This window comes from Suricata suricatta, chromosome X, assembly GCF_006229205.1.
Source record: "Suricata suricatta isolate VVHF042 chromosome X, meerkat_22Aug2017_6uvM2_HiC, whole genome shotgun sequence".
Taxonomy (NCBI): Eukaryota; Metazoa; Chordata; class Mammalia; order Carnivora; family Herpestidae; genus Suricata; species Suricata suricatta.
Genome location: NC_043717.1, coordinates 3,739,886 through 3,761,237, shown reverse-complemented (window position 1 = coordinate 3,761,237; position 21,352 = coordinate 3,739,886). Strand labels below are relative to the sequence as shown.

The 21,352-nt window shown below is 53.2% G+C and overlaps 1 protein-coding gene across 1 annotated transcript in view; it reads left to right on the top strand.

Annotated features, from left to right (window-relative positions):
• The window catches only part of PUDP (pseudouridine 5'-phosphatase), a 34,849-nt gene that overhangs the window by 558 nt on the left and 12,939 nt on the right, over window positions 1-21,352 (top strand). Inside the window, exon 2 of the mRNA XM_029931002.1 lies at window positions 225-443. Coding sequence (XP_029786862.1) covers window positions 225-443 — 219 coding nt within the window. The remainder of the gene's footprint in view (window positions 1-224; window positions 444-21,352) is intronic.

The window sequence follows — 21,352 nt, the reverse complement described above, 5'->3', positions numbered from 1 at the left end:
CTCTGCTGCACGGCTGTGACATCCGGGCACCCCACGTGCTCCCTTCCTAGACGCCCCGGGCCGGCGCAGCCCCGGCCAGTGCTCAGGACGGACGGCCACTGTCCCTCCCCCATATCCGCTCTGCTGCACGGCTGTGACGTCCGGGCACCCCGCGTGCTCCCCTCCTAGACGCCCCGGGCCAGCGCACCCTGACCCTGAGCACCACCGTCTCTCTGTCTCTGCAGATACCGAGCGCCTGTACTCGGAGGTTTTCCAGGACATATGTGGCCGCTACGGGAAGACGTACAGCTGGGAGGTCAAGTCCCTCGTCATGGGCAAGAAGGCGCTGGAGGCGGCGCAGATCATCATCGCCGTGCTGCAGCTCCCGGTGACCGAAGAGGAGCTGCTGGAGGACAGCCAGACGAAGCTGCAGGAGGTCTTCGGCTCGGCTGCGCTGATGCCAGGTACCGTGCCCGCAGCGTCCCCGGTCCTACGTGTGCGCATCCCCAGTGCCGCCATCACGGCCGCGGCCGGTGCAGGGCGTGCTTCGGGACGGGTTCTGTCTCTACTTCCCGCACCGTCTCTACCCCTTTGAGGCTCAGCACCTCCAGACCCCGTTTGCTGAGCCACATGCTGCGATTCCAGCTTGTCTTTTCAGGGGCTTTGTAAAAGTAATGGACCTCCCCTTCCCGAGCTCCCGGAGGTCCAAAAACGCATCAACAGTATTTCTTTCTTTTTTATTTTTATTTTGATCATGTTTATTTTTGAGGGAGAGTGAGAGACCTAGCACGAGCAGGGGAGGGGCAGAGAGAGAGGGAGACACAGAATTGGAAGCAGGCTCCAGCCTCTGAACTAGCTGTCAGCACAGAGCCCGACGCGGGGCTTGAACCCATGAACCAGGCGATCATGACCTGAGTCTAAAGAGTGACAGTCAACTAACTGAGACACCCAGGAGCCTGTGTTTCAGTGTGATCTGGAGATTATACTCAAGACAGAATTGCTTCCAAGTTTAATGGGTGGTTTTGCCTTTTCCTGTTCAAAACCAGGTGCAACATCGTTTCGCAGACGGATGGTAAACAGCCAGTTAACTGTTACCAAAAAAGCCTATTTTTTTTTAAGTTAAAGGCAAAATTCATTTCCAGCAGGTCTGTGTGTGTGCCCTTTGCCCCTCTCTTTACTTGTTTTCCTTTGAAACCAAAGATGACTCTTCTCCCTTGGGGCTTGTTAACTAAAGACTGATCAGAACTGAATTGTCTGCTGTTTATTGGCTAAAAGTGAGAAGGTCAGGAATGTTCTAGATTACAGGGCCAAAAGGCAGTTAAAAATGGAGTCCTATTTTAAGAAATAAAAGAAAGAAAGGTGAACACTGTCTTTGGAAGACCTCATGTGAGAGAAGAAAAAAAAATTGTACTTCCAGCAGTAATTCTTAATTTTAAGTTTTGGATTTATAGTTTGTTTTTAATATGTATACATATATCCAGAAGTGCAAATGGACTGTTTCCTGGACCTGGAGAATATGCCGTAGAGGCCGTGCGAATCCCAGTGATGGGTCACATAGCAGCCCCGTGGACGGCCCGGCTCACAGGCACGTCTGACCCTCGGGCGAGGTTGTGTTAATCCTGGTGAAACTCACAGGAGAAGACGTCCCTTCCCGTCCATCTGTTAAGTGTCCATTCGGGACTGGTGGTTACCTAGGACCCCGCCGGCCACCTCTGAAACTTCTTCATCTTGCAAAACAGAATCTGCGTCCCCGCCATCCACCGAGTCCCCACAAACCCCTGGGGTCTGTTAGTAGCCGTTCTAAGAACGGTGAATAATGTGACGAGTCATTGTCCTTTCCAGTTCTGTGCCTCTAAGGAAGAGGGAGGGGCTGCGTTAGGTCACATGCCTTTGCCTGTTTCTGGGTCTTCCATGGAAAAATGTCGGGGTAATCCTTTGCCTGTTTTTAAAATAGGGTTAGTTTCTGCTTGTCGTTAAGTGGTACAGATTCTTTCTGTATTCTCTTTAAACTCCTCGTCAGATACATAGTTTGCAAATACTCGTGTTTCCTCATCAGATACATAGTTTGCAAAGACTCGTGTTTCCTCATCAGATACATAGTTTGCAAAGACTCGTGTTTCCTCATCAGATACATAGTTTGCAAAGACTCGTGTTTCCGATTCATAGGTTGCTCTTTTCCCTGTCTCGTGTCTTTTGATGTGCAGAAGTTGTTGTTTTTTTAATGTTTATTTCTTTTTGAGAGAGACACACAGTGTGAGCAGGGGAGGGGCAGAGACAGAGGGAGACACAGACTCTGAAGCAGGCTGCAGGCTCTGAGCTGTGCAGAGCCCGACCTGAGACTGGAGCCCGCGAGCAGTGAGATCATGAGCTGAGCTCAAGTTGGCGCTTAGCCAACGGAGCCACCGGGCACCCCGATGTGCAGAATGCTTTATGGCTGATGCAGTCCCGTGTTCCGATGTTTGCTCTCACTGCCTGTGCTTTTGGTGTCCTACCCAAGACATAAAATCCAACTGCATAAAGCTTTCCCCTATTTTCTTCTAAGACTTCTCTCCTTTAGGTCTTAATTAATTTTGAGTGGATCTTTCATGTAGGATTGAGAGTGTGACTTCATTCTTTTGCACGTGGACATCCCGTGTTCCCAGTTTGGTGAGAGTTTGTCGAAGTGACTACCCTTCCTTCTCTAACGAGTGGTCTTGACATCTTGTTGAAGATCATTCAGGCACACGTGCGGGGATTTCTTTCTGTGCCTCCTACTCTCCTGGTGGGTCTGCACGCCAGCACCACATTCCTTCACTGCCTCTAACTTTACGTTTGCCAATCAAGAAACGTAAGACCTCCGACTTTTATTTTTCTTTTCAATATTTTTTTGAATTTTTATTTTTCCTAACATTTATTTATTTGTTTATTTTAATGTTTTATTTATTTTTGATAGAGACAGAGCATGAGAGGGGGAGGGGCAGAGAGAGAAGGAGACACAGAACCAGAAGCAGGCTCCAGGCTCTGAGCTAGCTGTCAGCCCAGAGCCCGACACAGGGCTTGAACCCACAAACGTGAGATCTGACCTGAGCCGAGGTCAGAGGCTTAACCGACTGAGCCACCCAGGTGCCCCCATTTATATATTGTTAAGAGAGAGAGAAAGATGGAGTGTGACCACAGGAGGGAAAGGCAGAGAGACAGGAAGACAGAGGATCCAAAGCAGGCTCCCGGCTCCGAGCTGTCAGCACAGAGCCTGACACGGTCCATGAACCATGAGACCATGACCTGAGCTGAAGTGGCACATTTCACCAACTGAGCCACCCAGGCGCCCCTTCCTTTTCAGTATTTTTATGACTATTAAGAGTCCTTGAAGGTCTACATAAATTTTTAAATGGATTTCTGAATTTATGCAAAAAATGTCAGTAGGATTTTGGTGCTGATTACTCATAATCTGTATATGGCTTTGGGTAGTGTGGACATTTTAACAGTATCAGATTTTCCACTTCATGAACATGGGATTTCTTTGCTGTTATTTGTGTCTTTAATTTTTTTTTCAGCAGTGATTTATAGTTTCAGTGTACAAGTCTTTCACTGTCTTAAACACTATATTCTTCTTTGATGTATTACAAAGAGAATTGTTTTAACTTTCTTTTCAGATTGTTCACAGTTACTATATAGGAATGCAGCTGATTTTTACAGGCTGACTTTTGTATCCTGCATGTTGCTGAATTTGTTTATTAGTTCTAACCGTTTTTGTGTGTTTGGATCTTCAGGCTTTTTTACAAAAGCAAGATCAGCCATCTGTGAACAGAGATAGCTTAGCTTTTTCCTTTACAATTTGGATGCCTCTTGTTTCTTTCTCTTGCCTGATTGCTCTGGCTAGGATTTCTAGTTCTGTGCCTAGAGTGACAACAGAAAGCATCCTTATCTTGTTCTTGATCTCAGAGGAACCGCTTTCAACCTTTCTTTTTATTAAGTATGATGTTAGATGTGAGCTTTTCATATAAGGCCTTTGTTATGTTGAGGTAGTTTTATTGTGCCTCGTTTTCTTTTTCCCATTTTGAGTGTTCATATGATGACAAGGTATTGACGTTTGCCAAACGCTTTTTCCTATTCAGTTGGTATTGTGCTTCATTCTGTTAATATGAGGTATCACACTGATTTTTGTGTGGACCATCCTTGTATTTCAGGAATAAGCCCCGCTTCGCCATCGTGTAGAATTCTTTTAATATGCGGCTGAAATCGGTTTGCTGGTCTTTTGTTGAGTATTTCTTCATCAATATCCGTTACAGATAGCGATGTATACTTTTCTTGTGGTATTTCTGTCTGGTTTTCCTATGAGCGTCGTGTGGGTCTCCTAGAATGACTGTATGGAGTCTCCTGTTCAAAGGTTTGGGAGAGTTTGAGGAGTATTGGGGTCAGTTTGTCTGTAATGGTTTGGTAGACTTCACCAGTGACGGTTCTTTTCCTTGCTGGGAGCTCTGTGTCTCCTGAACCAATATCCTTACCATTTTAGGTCTGATCAGGCTTTCTCTTCCTCGCTTTGACCTTGGTAAAGTGTATGTTTCTAACAACGTATCCATTTTTTCTAGGTCATTTGGTTCTTGGCATACACTTGTTTACATGATTCTCCTAAAACCTTTTACCCGCTCCCTGTGGCCTTGATTTTAATGTCTTCTCTTTGCATTTCTGAGTTTAGTTATTTGAACCTTCTCTTGTTTTTTTTCTAGTTAATCTAGTTAAAGAGCTGTCTTTGCAGTGAATATGTATTATCTGTCGGCATTTAAAATCAAGCGCCCGTCATGTATTAAGCACGCAAATACCTTTTTTCCCTTATCCATGCAAACCTTTCAAGGGCTTTTCCTTCTTGTATTTGTGTCCTGTATTCTAAGCTGTACTTGACATATGCCCTACCACAATGCCCAGGAAATAGGACAGCTTTGTCAGTGGGCACAGTTGTTTGCCAGAATGCTAGCTAACAGGTGTAGGTTATGAAGTGTGTTTGGTGATCGAGTCCGTCCCATGTTCCTCTATGGCTTTCCCGGTGCCAGTCACAGGGAATCAGAGAAGATCGCCGCATCCAGAAGTCTGTACCTTCCAGCGGAGGCACGAGCACTTCCTCAGTGCGAGTTTAGTCCTACGGAACTTTCTGGATGCCTGCTTCCTCTGCCACCTCTCCCCCTCTGGTAGCCAGTCCGTGATATCAAGGACCTATTTCTTTCATCCTGTGAGTCTTCCTACTCCAATACAGGACCTTTTGTATACACTTCCCTGATCCTTAGCCTCTCCGATGAGTGTACGTGTCTGTATCAGCGACGCCAGACTGTGCCTTTGTAAACACAGGGTCCTTTCCACCCCCCACACGGACTGAGAGCAGAGTCCCGACAGTGGGGGAAAGAGAACAGCGGTAAGAGAAACCTCACAGCGCACTGTCTCGCTGCGTCCCAGCTGGGCCTGCGGTCCGCATGCCACCTTCGTGGTCTGACTGGCTGAGGGTGCAACACCACAGGTAAAAATCCTACTGACCCTGAAGGGGAAGGAAACCGGAGAGGAAGACGTGTGGCCGGCTGCAGGGAGAACAGAAGGACCGTCTGCAAACCTGCTGATCCGGAAACTCGTCTCTCTGCAGGGTTTCTGGTCCGTAACTCGCCAGTCACAAAAATCACAATATGGCAGGGCGGGTCTTGTACCCCAAAGGACATACGTGTGCTTCACCGCATCAGGTCTCCCTTCTGCACCCCACTTGTCACCCCCTTACCTGAGCCAGCGCTGCACTGCGCTGGGAACAGGCTGTCCTGGAGCCGTGGCGGCACCGAGTGTATTCGGAGAAGTGGCCGCCATCGTTTTCCGGAGCCTGGCACTCATGCTGGCCCTCACTGCTTGGTTCCCGTTATGACGATCACTTAGCCCTGGACGGCTTCTAGCTCTTCTCTCTCTGAAGGTGCTCTCTGGTAGGGTATTTTTGGTTCCGGAAGTCACCTTGAGCTTCTTGGAGAGGAGGGCTGCGTGTCGCGAGGGTGTCTTATTAATTCACCAGCGTTCATTTTTTCATGCTTGCTAGGTGAGAGCTGCAGCCCGCACAGGTATTTAGCAAGTTAAATTGGAGGAATGGATGGCAGGTTGCCAGGAGAAGCAGCCTATGATTGTGATGCCGGGGTGTGTCTCTGCCTGGGCCCCGAGCACGGGGGTCAGAGCCTGAGTGTGATGCACGGCCTGCCTTCCTGGGCCCATCACCAGGGGCTGTGCCTGATTCTCATCCAAGGGCACATCTCTCCTGGACCCATCACCAGGGGCGGTAGGTCCTGATTTCGCTCAGAGGGCACGTCTTCCCCTGGACCCTTCCCCAGGGGCTGTGCCTGATGGAAATGCAGGGGCACAGGTCTGTCGAGACCTATCACCATAGGCTGTAGGTCCTGATTACAATCCGAGTGCACACCTTTGCCGTTCTCATGACCGGGGTTGGTGACTCTGGATTCTGATCAAAGGACACCATCTGCATGTGGGCTGAACACCAGGGCCCACGCTGGTTCTAATGCTAGGACACGTCTTTGCTGGACTAACCCACAGAGCATATATATCTTGATTATGATTCCAGGGCCCCTCTCTCCTGGCCCAGCTCCTGGGTACTACTGGGTCCTTTATACTATCCTAGGGACATCTTCTCCTGGCCCATCTCCTGGGTAGTACTAGTCCTTTGTAGAATCCAAGGATATACCTTCTCCTGCACCATTTTCTCTGATGCAGGGGTGTGTCCTTGTGTGGGCCCATCACAGGGTGAACAGCCCCTGACCGTGATGCAGGGGTGTGTCCGTGCCTGTCAGGCACAGGATGTGGGTGAGGCCAGAGGCCCGAACACACAGGCAGAAAGGACCTGAACCTTTCCTGCATGAGCACACTCCAGTGTTAAATTTTAAAGGACATCTCTCTCCATGAAGAGTTGGGCCATGAACGTTCCCAGCAGGAAAGAATTTTGAGCTGTAAGTTTTGTAGGCATTTTCTACATGACTTCATTGGGATGTGTAAACCACCAGTTAGTCAGGGGCTTAATTATTTTATGAAAACAGAGCTCTTTTAAATTGTGGTAGAAATTGTAGGAAAAAAGAGCCACATTTGTGGTCATCTTTTGTATGTCTTGTGGCTTTCGTAGGGATGGAGTCACAAGTCCAAATAGATGTTGCTTCGTAGAAGAGAAATCCTTCAGTTGATAGGCAGGAAAACCTTGTAAACCTGTTCCTCGTGAAAAGTGTTGGAGATTTACGTTCTCTTTTCAACAAACCCCTTCATGCGCGGAATCTTCTTGTTCCTTGAAATATTTTGGCACAAGAAGGCCAGCAACAAACAGAGCAGGCACCTTTTATGGTACGGAACCTTCTAGAAGGCCTTCGTGTTGTCCTGTACTTCCAGCTGCTCTGGGATTTCCCAAGGAAAGCGGAGGCCCAGGCCTCTGGGCCTTCATGAGGAGTAAGACAGGCCTTATGCTGCCCATGGTTAGCCCCGCCCCGCCCCGCCCCCTCCCACAAGGGCGCCTCCCACGCGTTGGTCCCCTGCTCTCCGGGCCTTGTGTCCCCAGTGCACCCGAACCAATGGTGTTGGACCTCATTCCTCCTCGCTCCTTAGGCATCACCCAGAGGCGCACAGCAGAGACGATGAGCCAGAGGCCTGGGGCACTGGCCAGGCCCCCGTGGACCGGGCCCGGGCTCCCCCTGGGGAGGGCTGGCTGAGGGAGAGGGCTGGCAGGTGTGGCCCCCGAGGTGGGTGTGTGTGCCGGGAGAGGTCCGTGCTCTCCAGTGGGTCCTCCGTGTGCTCGGGGGCTCAGGTCGTCCAGGAGAGCAGGTCCACTTTGCAGTGTTGCGCCAGCACATAGATTGGGGACCCCCGGCGAGGACATCCCCCCAGAGGCCGCCCGTCGTCAGCAGGGCTGAGCAGTCAGTCCTGCTGGGCTCTGTCTCCTCAGTGTCACGCAGAAACGCCACCCGGCCATGACATGGGTGACTCGCCACCTTGCGGGCTCTCGTCTGCGTCTGCACGAGTCCTCTGTGTCCACAGGCCGGCTCATCCTGTGTCCTTCCGTCCAACGTTCTCTGTCCCCTCAGTCACCCAAGCGTCTGAGCAGGCCCGTCGGCAGGCTCCCTCCGTCTCCGCCCCTGCTCTCTGCGGTGGAGCCGGCAGCCAGGCACGCAGTCCTGTCCCGCCTTCCTGTGCATTTCCTCCTTCACTCCACCCTCGAGTGCACCTAGTGCTGAGTGAGTGCTGGGGGGACGTGAAGGAAAGTCCCCTCCCTGCGGGGCGCGGAGTCTGTACAGGGGGACGTGCGTGTCCCTGCAAGCCCCAGAGCACAGGGTTTCATGTGACACAGGAACTGGGGGCGGGGCATGGACGAGCGGAAGGCAGAGTATTCTTGGAGCGGTGGCAGCTTTGCGGCAGGTGCTTGACCTCCGGCAGACCGAGATCTGTAAGATATGGGTGGGTGGCAGGGAGGGAGGGCCATTCCAGATGGAAACCGGGGCGCGGGGACAGTGCCAGGCACGCAGTGGATGTCCTGTGGCGGCTGGAAGCTGGGCCTGCCGTGCTGACGCCGACTAAGGAGGCACCGCGTTCGGCTTGGTCAGCTCGGGTCCGCGTCCCGTTGAGTGTGCACGTGTGGGCTCCTGCGGGCGGGGAGACCCGTGGGAAACTTTGGCGAGGAGCAGTGCATCCACGCTGGGGGAGGGTGAAGCGGCTTCTTCCTGGTTTACGGGGCACGATGAGGAGGGCAGGGGGAGGGGCGGGCTGCAGCGGGACCTGGACGGAGCGACTTGACCGAAGGTGGACGTGGATGGTCTGAGCGGGCCGCAGCCCCGTGCAGGACGACGGTGCCCCACGATGCGGGCCACAGGGAACACTCGGCCGAGGATGCAGACCGGGCACGGGAGCTGGGAGAGCTGGTCCTTCCCATCGAGGCTCTGGAATCGCTCAGGCGACAGGACTGTTCCTTCAGTGCAGCGGACCCTGTGTGGGGACGGGACGGCCCTCTCAGGACCCCGTGCACACACGGATCTGCCCCCTGCACGAACAGGAGGGCACTCAGAAGGACGAAGCTGTCCCTTCGTGGGAACAGGCCACAACCACCATGTCGCACCTCTTCCTGTTTTCTTAGCACAATCACATTTGCCTCATACGATACAAAAGGGTAGAAATCAGAAGCCCCTTGGCTTGTCCTCCATGGTGGTGACCGTTCCTTAGCCCTGAATTACCTCTTTACGGTGATGCCTCCAGAGCTCACGGTGTCTTCGTGTGTGTGTGCACACTCACACGCGCTCACACTCACATGCACCTGAACGGAGCGTGATCCCTGGTGAAGAGCCTGTGTGACTTGTAGTACGCACATGTTGAATCACTGAAGTGCGTTTCACTTATTTAAATCAGGTGGTCTGGCAGATGCTGCGCCAGCCAGAACTTCCTTCCGCGGGGTCCTAGTCGAGTCTCCCTTGACCCCTGAGCCGCCTCCTCCCTGGGAACGAGGTGTGTGCACTCAGACATCCTCCCCGCAGCACGTACAAGCTGGGGTGGACGTGTGCGGTGCCCAGGGAGTCTTGGGCCGAGACCCGTGTGAAGAAGCCATCACCATGCTCAGGGCCGATGACAGGCGTGTGTGTCTCACACCGACGGAGCCTGGAAAGCCCAGAACGCATTCCCCTTGTCCCGTCCCGATGTAAGCCCTGCAGGCCCGCGGCCGGCTGCTGTCAAGCCCCTGTCCCTCGTGAGCCCCGTGTCTGCCCTCCAAGTTTTTTCAGTGTGCACACGCGTCAGCATCCGGCCCCTGAGCATCTGCATTTCACATGCATTGGCATCAAGGTCACAGGATTGAAGTTAGCCACCCAGAGACTAGAGCGATTGGCGTTGGACCCCGGCCCCAGGTTGGGCCCAGAGCTCCTGAGGGCGTCCCTGTGCTGTGCCGATGGTGCGGCAGCGGCCTCACAGCGAGGAGCCGGCCCTCGGACACTGCAGGGAGAAGGTCACGGCCGGGGCCGCTCGGCCGTGCACAGGCCACGCAGACACGTCCCCCCTGTCGGGGCCTTGGCCTTTGACTTCTGCGTTTCGGGCGGCAGCGGGAGTGCGGGCGCTTAGCTGACTCCCCAGCACCGGAGGGCCCGCCACGCGAGGTGGGGGTCCGCTCGCGTTTGTTTGGCTCGGTGCCTTCCTTGCGTGTTGCGCAATGAAGGGACACGCGTTCCCAGTGACAGGAACATCACAGCGAACAACCGCGGTAATCCACCCACCGTCAGCGGTGCTGCCTTTCTAAGGAAATTAAGCCTGTATCCTCGAAAATGTACGATTCCGGGGAGGGGGACAAGCCCTACAATCAGACTGTTTCTTGGTCAGACGTATGGAGCAAACGTGTCCTGTTCTTATGCGCCTCCCCCCTGCCTTTTTTATAAAAATACCAGCTGATTTGATGTTGTCTACAGACATAATTCCTTTCTCTGGACTCAAAATTTCAACGTTCAAACACTGCTAATTGGTTTCATTGTTATTTCCTGAACTACAAAGGAGACGTTCTAAAGTGAGCAAAATGAGGCACTCGCCATTTGTTTCTGGGATCCTCAATATTTACACGCCTGTGGATGCAAATGTTTTTCTCAAATTTTAAACCGTTACAGATTTTCTGTTTACATCTGTGCTTGTTTTTCCATGGATTCTTAAGAACACAGTAGGACACCCTAATGGATAAAAGAAATCTGGGGTGGGGGGCATGCCTACTGCATTGCTGAGGCGGCACGGAAGGCTCAGGCCACGTTAGGGGCCCGGGCCGTGCGCACAGGTGCTGAGGCGGGTGTGGGCGGAGTGAGGTGTCACCCATGTGCAGGCAGGTTCTGGAGGGCCGGCCGGTGTGTCCCCGATTCCACAGCTCCGTTACCGCGGACCGGCCCCACGGGGGTGCCGGCGATGCCCACACGGAATCTTTCAGAGACACAGGGCACAACAGGCAAAATCCTGGTCCTGGCCCTTGAGGATTGCTTTGCAGTGGTTTTGACAATGTAAAAACGTATATTTGTTGCGTAAAGATGGAAAGCAGCTCTTCTTACCAGCAAAGGAGAAGCCAGCCAAACGTCCATGGACTGAGTGGATGGGGAATAGGTTGTTTGCCCAGGGATTATGGGTATCGACGCACGTACCATTCACTCTTGAGGACCTGTGGGACCTGCCACCACGTGGGTGAGCCTCGAGGGTGTGCCGCTGACTGAGGGGATCCAGGCACCAGCAGACAGACAGGCACCCGGCCAGACGGGGCGCGTGCCGGCAGCCCTTCATAGAGACAGACACTCGGAGGGCGGACAGACTCGAAGTTCCTGGGGCCGGGGGAATGGAAGTTAGTGGTTAATGGAGACCGCGTTTCAGTTTTGGACGGTGAGGTGTCCGTCCGGAATGAGATCATGCCGACACGTAGCAACAGTGTGAATGGACTCAGCGCTGCGGCACCTTACTCTTCCATACCGTTAGTTTCATGTCACGTGTATTTTACCACAATTCAGGAAAGTTACAGGTTTTCTTCTAACAAACTAGAATCCTGGCAAGGATGATTAGTTGGCCTTCAGTTACACTCCTGGACAGACGCGCTAGAAGGCAGTGGAAGCCACGCACCACAGGAGATGGGGACAGAAGTGTCCCAGAGAGTCCCGTCCTCATGGGCGCGGTCAGACGGTGTCTCCTACCCGACACCCCTGGACACTTGTGTTCCGACTCACCCGTTGAAGAGGGTGCTGGTCGTTGGATGCTTCCCCATCCCCAGCCGGACCTGGTGCCTTTCTCTGCGTGTCTCCAGCACACTGCACTCAGGGACACGGCAAAGCACTTCGTTTTTCCCTGACTCAGCGATTCCTCAGAGCACAGATTAGGACAGCAACAATTTTACACTGGAGTCTTGGGTCATGCCAGTGGGGGTGAGCCACAGGGTGACCGAGTCCGTGGTGTGGGCGGTGTGGAGCCAGTGTTGAGTCAGTGACGGACGGCCACAGGTTCAGAGAGGTGAAGTGAGCAGCGAGCTCCCCACCTCGGACCGTGGGCTTTCCCCGCTCGGCCTGTGTGAGAACATGAAGCCGGGGCACGCATGCACTGAACTACACGCACTGCCTTAGATTGGGTTTCTTCGCGTTCTTACAACTTCTGGCGTAAGCGAACTTAGAGAATTTTATCTTATGTTTCCGGTTTCTCATAGAGATGAAGAGTTTGTGCGCTCTCCGCATTTGCTCTGATGTTTTTCTCCTGGGCTATAATAAAACGCTATTTAAACAGCTCTTTTGTACGTCGATGTTGTTGTGACAAATCTTTAGAAGGAGGAACCTTAAAAGTGACTTGTAGTAAATAAAATTAACACTGTAATCAACTTACTTCAAGTAAACAAAGGCACAGAATGAACTCTTCCCCCAGAATCTTCAGTGTTTTGAAGTACAGTGGTCCCGTGGACCACATGGCTCGCTCAGACACGGATTGTTTTCTGTAGACACAGTACAGTACCGTTAATGCGTTTTTTATGATGTTCTTCGTCACATTTCCTTTCCTGCAGCTGACTTTATTCTAACCATGTGTTGATTGACTCGAATCGGTGCACTCTTTGAAGTTCACATCAGGCAGACTCAGTTATGGGTGTGTTTTCACCTGTGGGAAGCTCATGTCACCCCCCCCTGTGGTGTTGAAGGGTGCACGGTGGTTGGTCAGTTTCCTCAAGTATTAACGAAACAGATGTAAGAAAACATCCAGGTTCAATATGCTTTTTCAAAAAGAGTTTCCCAGAGGCGCCCACGTGGCTCAGTCGGTTACATCTTACTCGAGTTCAGCTCAGCTCATGATCTCACGTTTCTAAGTTTGAGCCCCATGTTTGGCTCTCTGCTGACGGTGGGGAGCCTGCTTTGGATTCTCTTGTCCCTCTCTGTCTCCCTGCCCATGCCCTGTTCCTGCTCTCTCTCAAAATAAATAAACTTAAAGATCAATAAACATAAGAAACCCAGTCTTTCTGTGGCAGTCCGTGGAATCTGTGGAAGCCTAGGAGGCTCGGGAAACTCGAGTCAGCTGACGAGATACGCAGAGAACAGACCGGCCCCACTGGTGTCTTCCGTTCACCAGTGAGGGCTGAGCACCGCCGGGAGAGTCGGCCCGAAGACCCCTGTCCTTGCTTCTGTGAGGACTCGGCTCCTGACGATGAGCCTTTAACGGAGTCTCCTGAGACGGGAACGACCGCCTCACGCCGTTTCTTTTTCACGTCGAGGCCACGCTTGGCCCAGTCGCTCTGCCTTCATCCGCTAGCAAAACGACACAAAGTGCTCACTCGGTTTTGGACGCAGAGATCGCGGATTCTGAGTTTCCCAGGTGACCTGGAAGTTACAGAGAGCTAGAAGTTTGTGACATGAACTGGAGGACCACGTGCCGAGGCAGAATGGGGCTCGGGGCCGGCCGCAAGGGCACAGGGCAGCCCCTCCGGGGACAGACGTCTCGTGTGGAACCCAGCGGCCTTGTGAGCCGATGGACGGTCTGGATGCAGGACAGTGCACGTGATCAAAATGTCAGCTATTCCTTGACTTGCTGGAAATTTTCTGAATCTCCCGCGTTTCAGAAAATAACGTGCAAGTTCCAACTCCGATACCCTCTGGGTTGTAGGAACTTGAATCAACTGATTTTCTTGGTCTGTGCACAGCCCATGCATACGGCAGTTTAATGAGATTCTAAGCATGTCGGCACATCACAGTGATTTAATTGTAATATACACAATTTTTGCCCATGAGGTATTTCTGCATACTAAATTTCATAAGATGAAGAAAACACTTGACAGATTTAAAAATTCTGCCCCTTTCTGGTTGCACTGAAATGGTGGACTTCTGATGAACCAAATATTCCGTATCTGTAACGACATTTAACTGCATACTGCGGGAATCGAATGTTACATATTTGTAAACGTAACAGTATTTAAACTCTCAACATTATTTTGACAGTTTGCGCTGATAATGCTCCAGTAATTTGAGCCTAATTAGCAACTAGTTAAACTTGTGACAGAAGAAGGCATTAGAATTTTGGATTCATTTTCTAGAATGGTAACTCTGTTTAGGTCTCTTGAAGAATCCCTATTGGGTCTGATATTTCCAGGGTTCCTCCCTGTGTGTGGCAAGGGACCCAGACCCCAGGGCCTGGCGGACTTCCTTGACCACGAAATTTACCTGTGACCTGTCCCTCCTTTCAACCCTGTGCTCCTGTTGCACGTGCATCAGACGTGTCTGCTGTTTCGCAGAGGTCGGCAGTCTGTGCGTTTTTAGCTTTGCAGACCACGCGGGGTGCCCGTGCGCACGCCCCAGCTCTGCCTTTTGCGCCGAAAGCCGCCGCGGCCGCAGGGATGCGAGCAGGCGTGGCTGTGCTCCCACAGAGCTTTCTGTGCGGACTCTGACATTGGAACCTCAAAGCCTTGTCACATGCCACATAACATTCTTCTTTTGACTCTTTTGCCATTTAAAAATAGGCGGCAGGCTGGCTGCACGTTTCACAGAGGACGGGATAAAACCCAGGACACAAAGCCCTGCGGGCTGGGGTGAAACCCTGGGTGCAAGGTAGCCAGACCCCGGGACCCTCTGCCCCATTCTGTGCATGCAAGGTGCCGTCCTCCCCGTGACTATGTTCTGTCCGTAAAAGCAGCGAGGCTTCAGCTGGGGTGCTGGAGCACATGGAGGGCTCGACAACGCTGGCGAGGGAGGAGGGGACATTGCCCTCTGAGGCCCCTTCACCTCCACAACCAGCAGGAACTGGAGCACGCCCCCTCCCCCCCCGGGGACTTGAGTGCCCTCCTGACGAAGACGCAGTCCCCAGCATTGTGAGGTGCACCAGGGCAAAGGCTTGATGCGGCCATGGCGTCCGGCTCGCGCTAGAAGAGGGTCCCTCCTCCTGCTTCCGGCTTCCGGGACTCCAGGCGCCGCTGGGCTGGCGGCCCCGCCCCTGCTGTCTCTGCCTCCGTCGTCACGTGGTCTCTTCCCCAGCGTCTTATCACCCGTCCCTGGACCTGCGGCTCTCCCTGTAAACCGAACACGACCTCATCTCCAAATCCATAATCAGTTACATCTGCAAACCCCCGGTTTCTGCGTCAGGTCATGTCCGAGGTTCTAGGTGGACCTGGGTTTGGGGGAGGACCCTCGTGAACGCGGTACAGCGCACAGCCCTGATTGGGGTCCTGTCTGCCGGCTGCGTGGGCTGCGAGGCTTGGTCGTGGGGGGACAGGGCTGGAAATGGGATGAGGGGCCCTGGTGCTCTGCGTCGCCCGGGAGCGTGTGAACCCTGAGCCCTGTGAGTGGGACACCTGACTCCCTGCCCAGCTTAGGAGAGCAAGGACCCTGTCCTGATCCGGCACCCGCCAACACGTGAGGACACAGCCAGCGTGTGATGTTTCCACCTTTGTGTCTTACTCGGGCCCCAGATGAGACCAGCGTGGACCGGGGGACTGAGGTCACACACGCTTATTCCTCGCCGTTCTGCGGCTGCGCATGCGCGGTCCGGCTGCCAGGTTCCGGTGCGCGGTGTTGGTCTTCTCTCGAGTCCCCCGCCCCGTCCTGGTGTCCACCGCGGGGCCGCGTACACCCCAAGCCCGTCCCAGAGCCTCTGCCTGCAGCCTCACCCCGTTGGAGGGTGGACACGGGAGTTCAGGGGGCCTCCGTTCAGTGCCGCACCGCGCCTGTCTGGTCTGGAGCCGTTTCCGGAGGATCCCCAACCCCGTCCCGAGGCACAGACGCGCCGGCTTTCACATGCGGCCGCCTCCGTGGGATCTCAGCTGGCGAGAAGCCGGAAAGGACGCTCAGGCGCCGGCGCGCTGGGATGCAGACCAGGGCAGTGTGACCTCGGACCGTGGGGCAGTCACCGGCAAGTGGACAGAGCAGACGGGACACGCGGTCCTCCTCCCCCTGTTCTTGGCTGCACGTAGACCCGTCTGGACTGTGAACTCCGGCTCCACCAGCTCCGTGGCTCACGGCGCCCTCGGGCCTGCGGTGCCGCTGCACAGGCCGGAAGAGCCCAGACTCCTCCCACAGCGGGACTTCGCAAGACCCTGCCTGTCGTGCCCGGCCGGGACTTCGCGGCCTCCGCAGTGCCGACGACGTTGGGGTGTGCGTCCGTCTGCCGCGGGGCAGCGCTGCCCTCTTGGGTGTTGACCAGCGTCCCCGGCTCCACCCTCCACCTGCCGATAGCACTTCCTTCCTCAGTCGTGACAGCCAGAAACCAATCTGCGTTCCCACGTGTCCCTCAGGGGGCTGCCAGCCAGGGTGCCCCCACTTGAGAGCCCGGGCCTTAAATAAAGCAGCGGATCAGGACGTCTTCGTGCGGTCCACCCGAACGTGGTCTGGGGCCGCCGATGGGAATGCCAGGCTCCCGAGCTGTGTTCACAGTGAAGCCTCACTGGGGAGCGGAGCCCCTCCCCGGAATTGGCATCGCCTCAAAGCAGCCCTTCCCTCCATCCTGCGTCCTGGCACGAGGGTACATGGTGCGGACGTGTGCGTCACCATCCCCATACTTAGGACAGAAGGAATTAGAGGCACCCGTGGAAGACACGGCCTGTGGTCTTCGCCACAAAGCACGGGCTAGAAAGTCAGTCCTGGGGGTGCCTCGGTGGCTCAGTCGGTTGGGCGTCCGGCTTCGGCTCAGGTCATGATCTCACAGTTTGTGGGTTCGAGCCCCACGTTGGGCTCTGTGCTGACAGCTTGGAGCCTGCTTCAGATTCTGTGTCTCCCTCTCTCTCTGACCCTCCCATGCTCATGCTGTCTGTCTCTGTCTCTCAAAAATAAATAAAAAACAGGAAAAAAAATTTTTTTAAAAAGAAAGAAAGTCACTCCTGGTAACTAACGTCCAGGCACGGCCCAGGATCTCCCGTGAGTGAGCAGAGCTGTCCGAACACTCCAGCCCCTGCTCTCCATCTCCCGGGACCCTCCCCGCCTCCCTGCTGCTGAGCCCGGGGTGTGACCTCCCCTGGCTGGCTCTTCGGAGTCGTCCAGAGCCCAGACCAGGAGCGGCTTCCTCCTGAAATCGCACCTAGAAGCTGTCGTCTGTGCGCTTCCTTTCCCCTTCCTGACCTTGCCCTTGACTGCTAACCATTTCTGGAATGTCCCTGCCCGCACACTTTTCCACTTTCTGGTGGGTCCGTGTCTTAGCTTCCTACGGCTATGGTGGCAAAGGATCATACACTTGCCGGCCAGCAACCACGGAAATTTGTGTTCTCACAGCTCTGGAGACGGTGAGGAATCCAAACCCAGGTCTTGAAAGGACCGTCCGCTGCTCTGCGGCTTTGGGGAGGGTCTGTCCTTGCTTCTCCCCAGCGTTGACCGGCTTGCGGCTGCGTCCCTCAGTTCCCTCTGTGCATCTACACAGAGACTTCTGTCTGTGTCCCCTCTGGTCTTGTGGGGACTCGGTTGCTGTGGTCTGAATGCCTGTGCCCCCACGGAATTCCCAGATCGAATCCCTAACCACCCAGCAGATGGGCGTTCGGAGGGCTGTCCTCCGGCAATCAGGGCGTTGAGTGCCACCCTCGACACTGGGACCCGGGCCCTTACAGACCAGACCCGTGCAGCTGGTGCACTCCCGCCTCTCCGGGAAGACACGGGGACAGGCTGGTTGTCTGTGCACCAGGGGGGCCTCCCCAGCCAGGCAGTCTAGCCGCTTCCCGTGTCCCGACGTCCGGCGTCCAGAAGTCTGGGAATTACATGTGTGTGCATAAGCCGCCCGGTCTGGGCTTGTGGTGTTGCAGCCCAGACAGGCCAAACCACGAGCCGCTGGGTTTATCCAGGACGATCTCATTCTCAAGATCCTTAATCACATCTGCAAAGACTCTTTTTTTCTTTTTTAAAAAAAATTTTTTTAATGTTTATTTGGAGAAACAGACAGTGAACAGAGAGTGAAGGAGACACAGGATCCGAAGCAGGCTCCAGGCTCTGAGCTGTCAGCACAGAGTCCGATGTGGGGCTCGAACACACGAACTGCAAGATCATGACCTGAGCTGAAGCCGGATGCTTAACCGACTGAGCCACCCAGGCGCCCCAAGACCCTTTTTTTCAAATAAGGTCACTGCACCTGGGGTTAGCACTTGGCCAGAGCTTTTTGGGGGGCCAGCAGTGAACCCGTTAAAATCAGCTCCAGGCCTTTCGATCTGTAACTTCGAGGCGCTAGGCTGCCTGCCTTCCGGGCGATCCTGAAGACCAGCTCCAAGAGAGGCAGCTTACACTCGCCCCTCACACATGGGCGGGTCGGGCTGAGCAGGGGCCGTGCGCGGTCACCAGAGTGCACCTGCATAAGCTCCAAGCTGGGCAGAATCCTGCACCGTGTGTCTGGTCCCAGGACAGGGTGGGGGCTGTTCTGTGTCTGGGTAGCTGGCTGGCATTCCTCAGCAGACCTGTGGCCTGGCCCCGTAGCTCATGTCAATGTCTTCCTAGGTCTCCCTCTAGACAAATCTCGCCGCACTGCCCCTCCGCGCTTCCCAGTGCTGGGCACGTGAATTTCGTCTCCCCGATAGCGTTACCCTCTCCCCCGGAGGCCTGCGTGTTCAGGGTGAGCGCTACACACAAGGCCCGCGCTAACAGTAGTGTGTCCGTGGATACATCCACTCAGTGAATTCCAAAGAAATTCTTTAAAGAGCTCATGTCAGCTCTCAGTCTTTTCTACATTTTTCCTTTTCCAAATCCATTTTAATGGCAGCCTCTGTGCTCTCTGTCATCGATCCTGGGTCTTCAGGACGAAGGAGAAGGGAAGCATCCTTCCTATAAACACTGCTGATACTTCACATTTCTTATTTCTTCCCCTGGAGATTAGTCCTTTGAGACCTGATTCTTTGTAGCAATAGGTATCTGTCTTTCTGCCCTTCCCTTAAACCGACTGAAGCACACCATGAGCCAGAAGCTGTTAGCCGGATTTCATTTATAAACTTAATTAACCAGCTTCTCTGCAGGACAGAACCCCATTTACATTTCTAGTCTTTTCCTTCTCGGGCAGTGACTGAGGAAGGGGAAGTCGTCCTGCAGTAGTGACAGGATTCCAAAGTTTTCCACGGACTCAGCCACTTACGTACCCAGAGAGATTCGAATGGTTTCTTTCTTGGTGGCGGTATCCCGGGGTTGTCAACGGTGACGATGACGATGATGACAAGAGCCAGCATTGTTCTGGGGCTTCCTGTCACACGTGTCAAGGAGTCCCGCCACGGACTGTGTGTGCGTCACTGTCCACGTGCACCGGGAGAGCAGACCACGGCTACCGGAGACGGGACGACATTGAACTTGAAAAGGATGCTTCCTTGTCCAGTGCCCAACCCGGACCGCTGCTGTCTCCACCCTGGTCTCAGCCGCTTTCTAGGAGCTCAGCGGGCTGCAGCTGATTTAAACATGGTTCTTTTAACGTGTGTTTATTTCTGAGAGAGACAGATCAGGATGAGCAGGGAGGGGCAGAGAGAGAGGGAGACACAGAATTCGGGGCAGGCTCCAGGCTCTGACCTGTCCGCACAGAGCCTGACGTGGGGCTCGAACTCACGCACCGCAAGATCATGACTGAGCCACCCAGGAGCCCCTGACGGTTTTATTTCTAGGGTTAATGATACTCACCTTTAATTACTATATCCAGACAGAGTTTTGTTATTGCCCGTTTTCTTTTTTTTTTTTTTAATGTTTTATTTATTTTTGAGTCAGAGACATTCAGAGCGTGAGTGGGGAGGGTTAGGAACAGAGGGAGACACAGAATCTGAAGCAGGCTCCAGGCTCTGAGCTGTCAGCACAGAGCCCTACGCGGGGCTCGAACCCACGAACATGAGTTCATGACCTGAGCCGCAGTCAGAGGCTTACCCGACTGAGCCGCCCAGGCGCCCCTATTACTGGCCATGTTTTCATCACGAGCATTCCTTCCTGCCATCCACCAGTCAATTAAAGGTTTTTAATTGAAATTTAGCTAATAGATTTAGTCCGTGAAATTAATTAGTAATTGTTACAAACTGGTTTAGGATTGGGGCATCTCTGTGTTTGCAGTGAATGTATTCAGACTGCATAGACACTGACTACATAGAAGACTTGAACACTGGTTGAAGTTAAGTGTGAAGGTGTAGGACATGTACAGATCTGCAGGTTTCTTGTCTGGCTCTTGTCCCGTTTTCCTACCAGAGAAGTACTTAGGAGAAGAGTCGGGACCTCTCCCCTCCTCTTTTCTGAAGAGTTTGTTCGGAATTGGTATAATTTCTTCCTCATGTGTTCAGTTCACCAATCCTAGATCCAGGATGGTTTTTAACTACAAATTCTTTACTACAATAGGACTGTTCAGGTTGGTACTGTCTTCTTGAGTGAGCATGGTATATTTCAAAGAACCTCTCCATTTCTTCTAAGTTATTAAATGTATTGGCACAAAGTTGCTCACAATCATATTTTTTAATCCTTTTAATGACTTTAAGGATCTGTGATGATGTCCTCTGTTTGATTACTGGACCTGGTGAGTTTGGATCTTCCTTTTTGTTACTTGATCAGGGTAGGCATAGTACTCTTTTCTTCTTTTTTTTTTTTAATATTTATTTTTGGGAGAGCACAAGTGCAGGAGGGGCAGAGAGAGGGGGACAGAGGGTCTGAAGTGCACTCTGCACTGAAGGCTAATAGTGGCAAGCCCAGTGTGTGTCTCAAAGTCACGAACCTTGAGATCATGACCTGAGCTCAAGTCGGATGCTCACCTGACTGAGCCACCCGGGTGTCCCAAGGCATGGTAACTCTGGATTGGCTGCCAGACCTTGTGAATGTCACAGGCAGTGGCGTGGTGGAATTTGCTTTCTTTTTAAAAAAAGTTTTAACGCTGTCTTCACACAGTTAAGGTTCGCGTCTTCCTTTGATCATCTCAACTATTTCTCTTTAAGGGTCAGGCACTGACAGTATCTATTGCATTTGTGAACAGCTGTAGGTTTTTGAACAAACAAAATTAGCCGTGTCCATCTTTTGTATTGCAACTAAGGAAGTTGGAACACGGCCTTATGCAGTTACTGAAACCGTAACGATTATACGATTATTTCAAATACTATTTTGGGGTCACCTGAATGGCTTTGTGGGTTAAGTATCTGGCTCTTGATTTCAGCTGAGGTCATGATCTTATGGGCTGGAGCTGCATGTCGGGCTCTGACCGTATGGAGCCTGCCTGGGATTCTCTTTCTCCGTGTCTCTCTGCCCCTCCCCTACTTGTGCTCTGTCTCGATGCACCGTGACAATCAGACGGTTTAAAGGGGAGCGCGCACCGTTGTGGCTGAGAGGATGCTGGTGACTGCATGTTTCCGCCGGCTCCGTGCATGGCGAGATCTCCCTGCACGTTCCCTGAGCTCTCTCCTTGCACTCAGCACGCGCGTGGGGAATGGGGCTCTCCCCAGGTGCTTGCTGCTCTTGCTCAGCTGCGGGAAGCA